The 13,186-nt window shown below is 41.0% G+C and overlaps 1 protein-coding gene across 1 annotated transcript in view; it reads right to left on the reverse strand.

The window, feature by feature from the left end:
* Positions 1-260: 260 nt before the first annotated feature.
* Positions 261-13,186, reverse strand: part of LOC137168248 (protein shisa-8) — a 114,917-nt gene continuing 101,991 nt past the window's right edge. Inside the window, exon 4 of the mRNA XM_067570770.1 lies at positions 261-6,929. Within this exon, the coding sequence (XP_067426871.1) occupies positions 6,433-6,929 (497 nt within the window). The 3' untranslated portion in view covers positions 261-6,432. The remainder of the gene's footprint in view (positions 6,930-13,186) is intronic.

Raw genomic sequence — 13,186 nt, forward strand, 5'->3', positions numbered from 1 at the left:
TGTAAACAACAAATGTTCCTCTTTTGTATTTCTGACAAAGCAGCTGCTCAATGAATGTTTGCTGTGATATTAAACCACACTTGCTGATACGTCCAGTGACCATGAGAATGAAATCTTAAGGATTATGACATAATAGTAAATGATGTGGGCGGGACATTTGACAACCAAAAAAAAAGTACTGTATCTTTTAAGTTCTTAACATAATACAACTCCTGAACAGAAACAGTCAGTACACACAGGTACAATGAACAAATGATTGCTATATTTCTTGAAAGATTTATTCAAACAGAACACATGGGCAAACGTCATTTGAGTGCCTATAGACATTTCAGTCGGTAAGTCAGTCAGTCAAAACTTTATTTATATAGCATTTTGTATGCATGAAAATTCTGTTCATATCCCTCCATCCCTAAAAAAAAAAAACCTCTAGAGAAATTTGTTTGGAGTTACAGAGTGACGTCAGATTGCCCAGTCTGCTTTAATATCTATAAAAAGCCCTTATATAAGCTGAGTAGTCAACAAATTTCACAGCAGACAAGTGGTACAGCATACATATATACACAAGTAATACATAGCAATCCAAGGCAGCCTATTGCTGCCTATTACAAATTATCATGAAACAACGCATGATTTTTTTTCTTCATTTTTTTTTTTTTTTTGCAGATGCAAAAGCTGTACAAGAATCTTCCTTTCATCTTTCAGCTAATGTGTTGGCAAAGCACTTGGATACGATGCAATATCTTTTCACATTAATCACATGAGTGCATGTATACCATACAATGTAACTCAAAAGATCCACAAGCTTTAAACATATAACATCGTCTGGTGGTAAGGGGTGGGTGAGTGGGGGAAGGGCTGAAAGGCGCACAGCCATGAATCTAAAATCTGGAAGCACTTTTAACTTTCCGTTGGTCAAATGAGCTTTTTTTGTTGTTTTTGACAGGAGCTCAATCCTTGAAAAAACACAGTACAAAAAAACAAACAAACAAACAAACAAACTGACAGAAAACAAAGAACCATACACCATAATCTATATATTGCTAGGGATCATGGAGCCCAAGTATGTCTACCAGGTTGCATTCAGATAACCTGCGGTAGAATACTTGCATTGTTCCTTTTATAGAGAGGAAGTTTTACAAACAACAGTCAATTAGCTCTGAGTAGAGCAAGCGACGCCATAGTCTGTCGTTAATCAGGAGAGATTGAGTAAATGCACTCTAAGCTGATGATCCAAAACAGTCTCAGCATTCTCACTGTTTTGGATGTCCGAGCATCAGTTAGGTGTACTCAGTTTCCTCTGATTCAAGGCTTTTGGTCCTGTTTTGTACCACAAATTTGTGGACAATGTATGGAAGATATAATTAGTGTAACACCTCTGTGGCTCCCGTGTCTTGTTTCGTGTGTATGTGCATGTATGTTTGTGTGTGTGTTCAAGTATTTACATTGTCCATGACAGAGGCAATACTCTGACAATACTCTGTTTTTATCAGGCAGTCCTTTGCCTGAAGGGAGTCATAGAAGTCCATCAAGCACTGAAGAAAAAAAATCCTGCAGGTCTTCCTGGATCTAGGAAGTCTGACCACAGGGAAATTAACATTGAAATGTGTCACTGCTCACCAGTACATCAGCATTTTTTGTGATTGTTGCATTTCCGATGAGATTCTCTCAAAGAGCAAGAGGATATTCAGAAGAATCAGCCATTCACAGTGCTCGTTCAAACCCAGCCAATCCTTGTGAGTCATGTCAGCCAACAAATTTGAGGAAAGTTGAGAAGATATTTCTTTAACTTTGCTGGTAGCCTGTCCTCAGGCTCTGTTTGTCCTGAAGGGCTTACTGTAGACTCCTTAATTGTAAATCCTGGAGCCAGTGTTGCTGTTGTGTTAAACCTTCAGTTTTACCTTTTCAGCGCTAGTATTACTAGCCCAGTGGTCAGCCAGTGTTGTGTGAGTATGAAATAATCCCATTCCTGCAAGACCAAACCATGACAATAATTTGATAGAAACTTTAAGATGCTGAAATTGTGCAAGTACAAACCAACTTCCCCTTGCAGGTACAGCCACAGAACACTTTTGAAAGATGGTTGTTTGAGTACATCAGAGAGATAGAACCCAGAAGTAATGTTTTTAGACGAACCAGACATATCAGAATGAAAAGCAACCATCGCCATTATCAGCAGTGTCCATGGAAACCCCATGTCTCTTTTCTGTCTCATCTCCTCTCCCAAGCCCTCTGCAGTGCCAATTCTTTTGCTTCCCTTGGTATTAACGCCCGCACCCTCATTACCACCCACCCCCTTAACTCTGAGGACACCAAAGGGCTCTGGATAGACAGATAGACAGACAGATAGACAGAGAGATAAGGATAGGGTGAGGATGGTGGGGCGCTTATTGCTTTACTGATGCATATTGCTTGTTTACTCGCTGTCATTCCTTGTTTGTTCTCAACATCTAATGCATTCTGAGTGATTAAGGACAAACCCCACAGAATGTTTTGGTAGGGCTTTTAAAGGCCAAAAAGCTTTTCGCATTTCATATGAAGTGACCCACTAAAAGTGTGGTGCCTCGTGGGAATCAAAGTCAGACAGAGACAGGGGAAGCCATGGAGAAGAAACCTGCAACATGATGCATTACATGCTGTGCATTGCTGGCAAGAGCATAAGCGCAGATGTGTTTGATGCATATTCACACCATGCATATCCCATTGATGCTTTTGTATTCATGATCCCCATTCTCAGGCTGATCCCTTATTACAAAAGCATGCCAGCAGCCCGGAGCACCACTCCAACAGCTTGCCTAAGAGGTTTTTCACATCTTGGAGAGGTAAAGTGGAGAAGCCACTGCAGCATTACAAACAAGCATTATATTGCTAATTTATTCTCTCGTTAAAGTTTTACTCTGTCACTCACTTTGTTTGCTTGTGTACATTCATGGCTCTGTAAAATTTGAGATGTAAATTGGGGAATTTTGGCTTGCGAGAAAAAATTAAAAAAATTAAAATCTCTTTTACATAAAATCCACTTGCTTCATTTTAAGGTAGCAGCAGCAAATATACAGATGTGAATAATGTATAGCCAAAAGCGTGCTCATTCATGTCCCAGCCTGTGTTTGTGTGTGTTTCTTTGTGTGTGTGTGGGGGTCTGACTTATGCTGGGATGCTTCATGAATTCAGCCCCATTTTGACATGATTTTGTTGTCACCAGCAAATTACCAGCATTGGGCCCAATTATGAACATTGGGAATGATGAACGGGCCTTGTAGTGTGGCATAATTGAAGAATGACAAGTCTAGCATGTCAGAATTTTTTTGTATTTTCCTGTCTAGTTTGACATCTCCTACGACGTGTTCCTTGATGTTGACCAATAGGATGACAGAATGCTCTCTGGCGCACATATGTAAACACCGATATGGAAAGTCAAAGCTGTTCTCCATCAGCTGTCCAGCTGAGCTGAGCCACATTTAGCAGCTCATCTCTGCCTCCTCCGCAGGCTGACTAAGGCAGGAAAACCTGCCATTAGTCATCAGTGACCATTTTCTTGATTTCGGTTAACGGTCACTGATGACTGACGGCAGGTTTTCCTGCCTGAATCAGCCTGTTGAGGAGCTGCTGCTCTCCCTGCTGTATGAGAACCTAAATGTGCTGGACATTTAGCTGGACAGCTTTGGCTTTCTGTGTCGGTGTTTACTTATGTGTGCCAGAGAGCACTTCAGTTATAGTGACTGTGAAATCACCTAAAATTAAAACATACCTTTGCATCTACATTTACCAGAGTATACAATTCCCAAAACTCAATCATTTTTCTTTCTATGAGACCTTCTGTTTTGTTACCTCAACTTCTCTTTGAAGGATAGACAGCCCATACTGTCCTCTTCATGACACCCAAGAACTGGGCCACAACTGTTTTTTCTTTCTTTTCTTTTTGGAATACAAGACTGTGCCTTTGTGGCCATGATTGACAATTTCTTGACCCTCCTCCCTGACGATCTATGAACTTATGCAAGGTCATGAATGATGATTGGTCAGGGTCATACATGTAATGTCGCTAGTCTCCTGACCAAGATACGGCAAGAATTTATGGCACTATGATTGCCTAATTCCACATGGTGAAAGACAAAAATATTGTGTAGTCTGATCCTGGCATTAGCCTACACATTTCAGACCAATTAACTGGGGATGCTTGTCCAATTGGAGACAAAAGCCATGTTCCCAATTGGGAAAAAAGTCGATTCTTGGGTTAGTGGTTAAGGTTAGGGTTAGGGTAAGTCTCCAGGAAATTAATGTAAGTCTATATAAATACCCCAAAAGTGACTTAAGTAAACCTGTTTGTGTGTGTATGTGTGTGTTTGTGTATAATCATGCTCACTTGCTTTGCAGAGTTTGTGTGACTGCTTGCATGTGCATGTGTGTGTCGGTGTATGAGGGAATAAATCTGGAATCTGCCATGCTGGACTCTGTCATTAATTATAGATTTCTCCCCATACACTCACACACACACACACTCACACTCACACACACATGCAAAGAGGACCCACTGAGAACATCACGGTTTACAACAGCTTGGAGTATTGGGTACCAAACACCAGACAAGTGCTTGGTATACACATCGCTCAATCCTTCGTGGACATGGATGCACAGAAGGAGGTCGGGGTGGATGAGGAGAGGGCGGTGGGGGGGTTGAAGACAGTCTGGTAAGAGGCTGCAAGGGAGTAGAGAGAGAGTGAGAGACAGAGAGAGGGAGCGAGAAAAAGTGCTAAATAGTGTGTGACTCTGGTAAACGCTGCAGTTTGATTAGGTTCCACCACCTGTCTGATGTACTGTAGCATGTGCCAAGCATATGCACTGCGGCATAGCTGGTGTCCTCATGATAACAAATGAAGGTGAATTCAATCAGTGAGTCAGACTGGCTGTTGGACTGTTCTCTATGGTGAGAGTGGAGGTAAGAATATGTGATGCGGAGGTACAGTAAAGGATTTTGAAAGCTGAAACCAATATTACATTTCTTAGCTGAAATAATCAATAACTGTTATTTTCTGCCAATATTAAACTCGACAACTTTCATGCCAAAAGAAACTTGATGTTAAAGCACCTCATTAAGAGGGATTGAAGTAAATTGCAGTGCTCTGACAAGCGGTTTCAGCCTCTCAGATTATGCTAGCATTGCGACAGTAAGCACATGCATCAAACTGCTCTGCCGCTGTCTTTAGGACCAGCCATACTGGGGAAAGGTGTTCCTGTACGCATCACTGCTTTCTCTTCGAATAGAGTTTGATCATGAAATAATTCCTTTGCAAATGTATGGATCTGCCGCTGAAATACAGTTAAATGGATCTTGGAAAATGTACATGATCTAAATTCATGATCATATTTTGCCTGTATTGGCTGACATTTCTCTGACACAAACCCAGTGTGGAGCAGAGAGGAAGAGAGTTTGCAATGACTTTGTAATGACCTTCATGGATACATGGACTCTTTTTTTTTCTAGCCACCGTGACACATCCACAGCAGCACATGAGACGGCGACTGAAATTAGCAGCTCAACAAACCGCCACAAATACCAACAAGAGAGCTTGCTTGTTCATTTCCCCAGTTTCTGAGGATCAGTGTGTGTGCGTGGAGAGAGTGTGTGTCTGTTTGTGTGTCAGTGGGGGGGCTGCCTGTGGTCTCTGACACTGCTGGGAACCTTCTGTAGTTTCTGACAAGTGTGTAGTGAGTGTGTGTATGTGTGTGTGTACATGGTTCAGATCCTTCTCATTTCATTTGCCCCTGGAATGAGATGAATAACCCCCCCGCCCTCCTCTCTGGTATGAATTGCCAGGCTGATATCTCACTCTCCGGAGGGCTGGAGGGCAATGGGAGCTGACAACACAATGGTATTGTCTCTGCTGATGGGAAGCCAAAGTCTTACGGGAAACACTGCCCGACCAGCCTCTCTGGCAGCGTTGGAAATTGTAGTATAGAGTGCGTCTGGGCTGGTGTGTGTACGGGACGGTGTTTGTGGGGTAAAATGGTGTGTGTGTGTGTGGGGTTTGAACATTTGTGAGCAGTGGAGTGGCGCTACAGAGCAGTGCAGAGTGTCATTGAGGTGCGAGGGGGGTGAGAGGAGAAGGGGAAGAGATCTGTGCCAACACACTGAGAGGCCACTCAATTATTTAGGAGAGCCGCCGGGTTCAAAGAGTCATAGCCAACACCTGTCAATCCTCCAACTTCACCGTTTATCTGCTGTTGCTGTTTAGATCCAGTGGTCTTAAATGTACTCAGATATCACTGGTATTATTTGTATTGTTCTCAACAATGATGAGGAAAACGCAGTTAAAAAAATTCAGATCATACACGATATTTGCTTGCCCCCTCTTGCCGTTATGGCTGTGGATATAAAAGATACAACTCCGCTTCTCTTGCCTCCTCTCTGGCTCTTCTGTCCATTCACGCCCATGTTCAGACAGTGACCTCTGTCTTGCTGTTAGTGGGCAGTCCCTTGTGCTTGGGGTGCATGTGCGGCGAGTGGCCGTAGCCCAGCGGCTGGGAGAAAAGCTCAGGCAGCGTCTCGATGCTGAACTGCCTCTTGTTGGAGTAGGCCTGGCGCCGGCTGTTCTGTTGGTGCAGTGGCTGGTGCTGCTGCTGCTGGATGGTGTGGTGCTGCGGCCCCTGGAGGCCCATGTGGGTGGCCGCGGGGTGCTGAGTGTGGCTCTTACTGGGGTCCCATGCCTTGAAAGCCGAGCTGGAGGTGAGCGGGTGGGTGTTGGTTTTGGAGATCTTGGGCTTGGGGATCTGGGAGGCGTTGATGGTGATGGCGAGTGGTGCATGGATGTCAGGCGGCGGGAGGAAGGGCTTGTCCTTGGGGTGGAAGTTGATTGGCTGGAAAGTAGGAGGGGACTGGCGGTGTGTGTAGTCTACCATTGGGTAGCTCTTGTAGTAGTCTCTTGCAGCAGTGTCTGGATGATGGGAGAGATAGAGGAGAGACATGGTTAAACAACCCTGGAGAACAGTTAGTGATAAACCAGAGTTGTGAGTATGACCCTAACAAAACTGTAATTATAGTGTGATAATGATTAAAAAAAGCACAAATGAGTATTATGCAGTGCAAAATAGCAGGATTACATTTGAAAACTGTTGATGAAGGTAAAATTCACCTCACACCCAGATCTTTTCATCAATTTCTGGTTGATTAAACATCCAATTAGCTTGCAAGCGTGTATGTGTGTGTGTCTGTAAAGTAATAATCAAACTGAAATACACTCTAAGCTTGCACATTGTCAGATGCCTCGTCTGGTTGAAGTTGCACAGAAACATTACATCATTTACAGTATATCTACACACAAATAACAAAAAAAAAGCCAAAGCAAAGAAGAAGAAACCTGTCGTGTGTGTGTGTGTGTGTGTGTGTGTGTGTATGTGTTTGCACCATATTTATTTAACTGAGCTCTGAACTGTCTGTGCCCTGACCACAGAGTTAAAAATATCGACAGCACAATGGAGAAAACAGCCAAACGAAATATGAGGGAAAGCAGTGAGCGAACGTCGGGCAAAACGGGAGATTTGTAGGGAATAAAAATAGAACGGGTTCAGCGTGTCGAGTCAGATTAGCGCAAGCTCCCTGAGTGGAACTCGACTCTGCTGTTTGGTCATCATCACTGCAACCCCCCCCACCCACCCCCTCCCATATACACACTCTGCCCCAAAGACACTAACAACCTTGTTTGCTTAGCCATGTTTTATTGGTCCTTTTTTTTCCTAAAGAGAAATAAGAATCTGAGAGAGAGAGAGAGAAAAAAAAACACATCCCTTCCTAGACGTGGAAATATCTTTATGTCTGTCTACCTCTCAACATAACAAGAAACAGCTGCTGTCAGCCTTTATACCGTATGTTTATGACACAGTGTGTTTTTCATCTGTTCGTGCGTCTCCGTGTCTGATCTTATCCTAATTGCATTAGAAACAGGCACATAATAATGGGATTATGTCAATAGTCTGGTCAGAAGACGTACAAGCAGTTGTGTTTAATCTGTGGTAATAAATGTCAATAGATGTTATTGCGTGTGTGTTTGTTTGGGTGCATGTGTGACAGAGAGAAGCGTTGACTATGCTCATGGGAAATTTAAGGTCTGAAACATAAATGCAACTCAAAAAAAGCATATTTTGGGTGTATCTGTGTATTTGTACCATGCAATTCTGTTGTATAACATAGAGCCTTGTGTACACTGTAAACAGAAGTCATACACTGGCTGACTGAAAACAGGCAGCTGCTGCAAATTTCTTTATTTTTATTGATTTATTCTAATAATTTATATCAGCCAGAATGTATTTGTACTTTAAGAAACACATTCACACATGTCAGGAAACTGTCCAGTACTCTCACAGTCTTGTACAGTAATTGCTTATTGAACACTTCAAATGTGGGACCGTTGTGTTACTGCAGGGCACTTCAACAGCAGTTGTTGAGGAAGGAGAGAGAGTTATCAGTAATCATTCACTCCCTCAGTAAAATGCTCTAAGCTGGTCCGAGGATTTAAATACGATTCTGCTTTTCACAAATAACACAACTGTCACCACAACCATTTTAATTGTTGTCCATCTCAAATGCCAACTGGTTCTTTTGCCTAAGAAGCCAATTTTAACTTTTACTTTACTCTTTTTTAACATACCTACTGTATTGGTCTACTGATGACACATGTTAAATGTTTTTTAAATGCTACCAAGGCCAGTACAAAGAAGAGGATCTTCTTCTGGGCAACGCCACCAACTGAAAGAAAAGCTGGACCATAACATTCCTGCTGAAACTTTTTCAGATACTGAAATAAAAGTGCTATGTAAGGGACATTTCTTGTACTTACAAATAGAAATGATGCTCTCTGCATCAAATCCTTGTGAGTCAAGTTTTTTGTTAGAGTAAACTGAAATATTTCTAGTATCCCATGTATTTACATTGCTCCTGCCAAGGTCTTTAAACTCAGAGACCTTTCTGTGAGACAACAAATAATTAACCCTTCAGTCAATGTGTCCTGCAGACTTGTGGAAAGGGATAAAGGAGACGTGGAGGAAGACAGAGAAATAATTAAATAAATCACTTTAATAGTTCAAATAACCGAGATTTAGGAGGGTTTTTTTTTTCGAAAGCAATGAAGTGACACATTATTTTGACTAGGAATGAAGAGAATGAATAGAGGAATGCTAATGCTTTCATTAAAATTCTGCAAGATAGGAACGAGTTGAGGATTAGTGTGTATTTATGTGCCTGCATCTCCATGTGTGTGCGCATACGAATATGTGTGCATTTGTGTTTGTGGGTTCATATGTTTACACATTTGCAACTGTATGTATGTCAGGCACTGTGCAACAAAGAGCACATTTACATACATTCTTCGCTCAATGAAAAGGGAATAAGCCGCTTGATACGTAAACGCCTGTGTGGTAAAAGTGCGTCACGTGGTTTCGGCAGTGGAGACGGCTTTTACCAGCCGCCTGTTCGTCATAATGATGTTTGACAATTGCTTGACATAGACAGACAGGTTGTAGGTTTAATATGCAGAGTGCTATACAAGCCCTGGGTTTTAAGAACATGCTCTCTTGTTGCTATCTAACTCCTATTTCTGTGGAAGAAACGTGCAGAAAGCAGCTGATTGCAAGCAGACATATTTATCAAAAAACACATTTAATGTTGAGACAAATGAAGCAATACATATCCATGAATCAGTTTTCTGAATTGTTGTTTATGGACAGAATCTAAGATTTTGGGCGGAGTATTCCTTTTTGGTGTAATGTACAGTTGTTGTAACTACAGAGGGAAGGTTGGTTCAAATCTCTGGACAGGGCAGGAAAATCTGGGACAGCACGGAAACGATGAATTAAACACATCCTTCCTTCCTACAACAACTGCTGTTGCTGTCTCTTGCAGTGTTTCCACACATGTTGCCAGCAGGAACACCTGACAGTGAGGTCCTCTGTGACAGTATTATGTGCCTTCCTCTTCATTTCACAGCCTCTCCATCTGCTTGTTCTCTCTTTCCTCTGTCCTGTCTTGCTTTCCATTCTTTCCTTCTGTATTTCAGATATTTTCTGCTCTTCAACAACATCTTTATCCGGCAGCAGCCTACAGCAAAGCCTGTGGGCCCAATCTGGGCCATCGCATTATAACTGCATAAGTTTGGCCCTCTAATGGATTTCAGAGTTTGACAACATACTGTATTCTATTTGGTCTATTTTTAATGACATTTAATTATGTTTGAGCTGGTATTCTGGAAGAACCTACTCAGCACAAGCGTTTTAGGAACTGTGAAGGTGATTTTTTTGCCCTCCCTGCCTTACTAAGTTGTGAATAATGCACAGTACTGGCCACATTAAATACAATATATATGTATGTTGATCTGCATCCCAAACTCTTAAACCTTTGATTTCTTCTTTTCTTTGAATTTCCTCTTTTCTACACTGTGTGATGAAAGTGTGTTTTGTAACTGCTTGTTCAACATTTCATTGCAGCTATATTATGTGTCTGAATGAATATTAAACCATAGATGCCATGTTGTTATAGCTGCACTGCTACATTTAACGGAAATATTCTGGATGTCTTTAGCATTACTTAATGCATATTTACATGCAAAGCAGACTGACACATTTTGTGTTTTTGTAAACTTTGGGATCTCCATTGCAATTTAAAATTGCGTTCTTTGGGTTGTGAGCAATATATGTCTTTTAATTATGGAACTACAGGGAGGTCCAGCAGAGTTTAAGAGATTAAAGTGAAGCTAAAAGCTGCAAGAGGAACATCACATTATGCAACTCGGTCTACAAACTCGCAACTTACAATTATTTTTTGAAACCTGCAGGTTTCCACTTCATAAAATCCTAGGAGGAAGAATAAATACAGCCTGCGATACCAAAGAAATTCAACAACCACATTGCTATGCTTTACCTCATTAGTCTTCGCAGGTACTGCACTGAAAATTGCTTGTAAGGGAACCCTACAACCCCGAAGTGGAAAACAAACAAACAAAAAACTTTCAACCAGAAGAGTTCCTTCATCTTCAAAGCCACCTTTCTGGGAATCATCAGATCGCTCCAATTCATAGACTTAAAAATCCTGAAGTCTACCAAAACTTTATCACACATAACCTGACTCGAGGCAGCTACCAAAAATACAGCAACCACACTACAAATGCATGTAATGATTTAATCTTGTACTGAGTCTAAGTCTTTTCTCCTAAAACAAGCAAAAAAAAAAAAAAAACATACTAATGTGCTCTTTTTCCAAGGCAGTCCAAAAAAAAAGAAGTATCAACATCTTGAATTTCATTTATGTAGCTCTAAACATCTCTTTTTAAAATGTGTTCTAAGATTCTATAAAAATGTTGTCTCGGGTGACCTTACATGAACAAACATCAAAATCTTTATTCACATAGAAAGAAGATTTTTCCGCAGTATTTCCAATAATGCTCCGGATATTGGTTTATTACAGTTTAATTAAAGACTTCAGGCAGCCTTGGAGTCCTGGTGTCCTGGCAACTGTCTATCGCACCCTCCACCTTCTGTCTTATGTTGTCTTTTCTCTTTCCTGTATGTGAACATTTTTTTAGTTTAATAGTTTTTTTTTGTTCTTTATTAGTTTTGTTTATCTCTGTCTCTTCGTGCTCTGACATCCTGCTTGTTCATTCTGCCTCTGTCCTCTCTCTTCTTCATTCTTTAACCTTTAGCTTCTTTATTTTCTCCCTGCCAGTCCACCTGACATGCTTTCAGTACTTTAATTAAGATATATCAGAGCTGCTTGTGCCAGAGTCCTGCTGCTACACCTGGCACAGCTTTGGTGTCACACAGTTTCCTGACCTCTTTCACCTTTTTTCTAACCTTTTGATTCCTTTCCTGCTTCCTTTTCTCCATTTCACCTAGCATGTCTTTGCAAGAAGGATTTTAGAAAACAAACTTGGGCTTTTAACCGCTGCATTAAATCCCCATGTGTTAATAAGAATTTCAAAGCAGCTTGGTCCACATACATGCTGTTTCACCTGGCAAATGGTCAACTATCCTATCCAAACTGTTGTGTGTCCTAGCCATGACTTTGTCCACACAGCCAGGATCTCTGGACCCCGGTGACTTGTTTATTGCACAGCCAGAGAACTGATAAGCATGTGTGAAAAGATGATTGGATTGCATCTATGTTCCTCTCTTACTGGGTGTATATTAGGTAGCCAGTTTCTGACAGAGAAACAACAGAGGTGTTGAAAATGAAAATGAAATATAATTTCTTCCTGCTCATACATTAAATTACGCATACTGAGTGGGGGGAATGAATCAATTAGGTCAAAATGAATCCAAATGTTCTGTCACAATGTAATTCCATTTCATTGTGAAATATACAATTATAAAAAATGGAGGGAAAACACACACCTATTCTAGTGAGGTGCTGGCTCGCAGCAATCTTTTCTTTTTAAGATAGTTTTATTTATACCTCCTTAGAGAACAATGGCAAGTCGGAATGGCAAAACTTAATAACTTTATAATTTTAAATCTTGTATTCTTTTTTAGGGTGACTTTGTAACATCTGTCCAGGGAGTAGAGATGAAAAATAGCCTCTTGGCTAACTCTGGCACATTTACAACAATGTTTATTAATGTTTATTAATGTGCACTGTGCCTGTTAAATAAACCAATTTAAAAAAAAGCATCAGAGTTTTTTGAAATATACAATTTGAACACAGTAAATGTATCTTCCCAGTATTCATGGCTTATGTGAGCGCTGTCAAAGTGCTGTCAGAGGAAACTGATCCATGTAAAGTTTTATTATTGATGCCCAGTGACCTTTATTTGTTTAAATGGTCAAAAGAATATACAATTAGCAATGAGGATATCTACTGTTAAATAACACTGGTTAGTTAGTGAGCATGATACACTTAAAAATACACTTGTTATGTTGGCAATGTTATGTCATTGTTTGTTTTTTCATTTGAATTGCAGAAGGCTATCCACTCAGATTATGAAACAAGAGAAAGATGTTGAGCAAAGAAAGAGAGACAGAGAAAGAGCTATGGATAATACTGTTGTGTGCACAATGCTGCTTATGCGCGTGTGTGTGTGTATGTGTGTGTGTGTGTGTGTGTGTGTGTGTGTGTGTGTGTGTGTATTGCGCAAGTGCTCTGTTGGCTGTTAGGTGCATCATTACTGTAAAAGCATGTGGGCCCGCAGTGCCAGAGGACCAGAGTCCC

The sequence above is a fragment of the Thunnus thynnus genome, chromosome 17 (genome assembly GCF_963924715.1).
Source record: "Thunnus thynnus chromosome 17, fThuThy2.1, whole genome shotgun sequence".
Classification (NCBI taxonomy): Eukaryota; Metazoa; Chordata; class Actinopteri; order Scombriformes; family Scombridae; genus Thunnus; species Thunnus thynnus.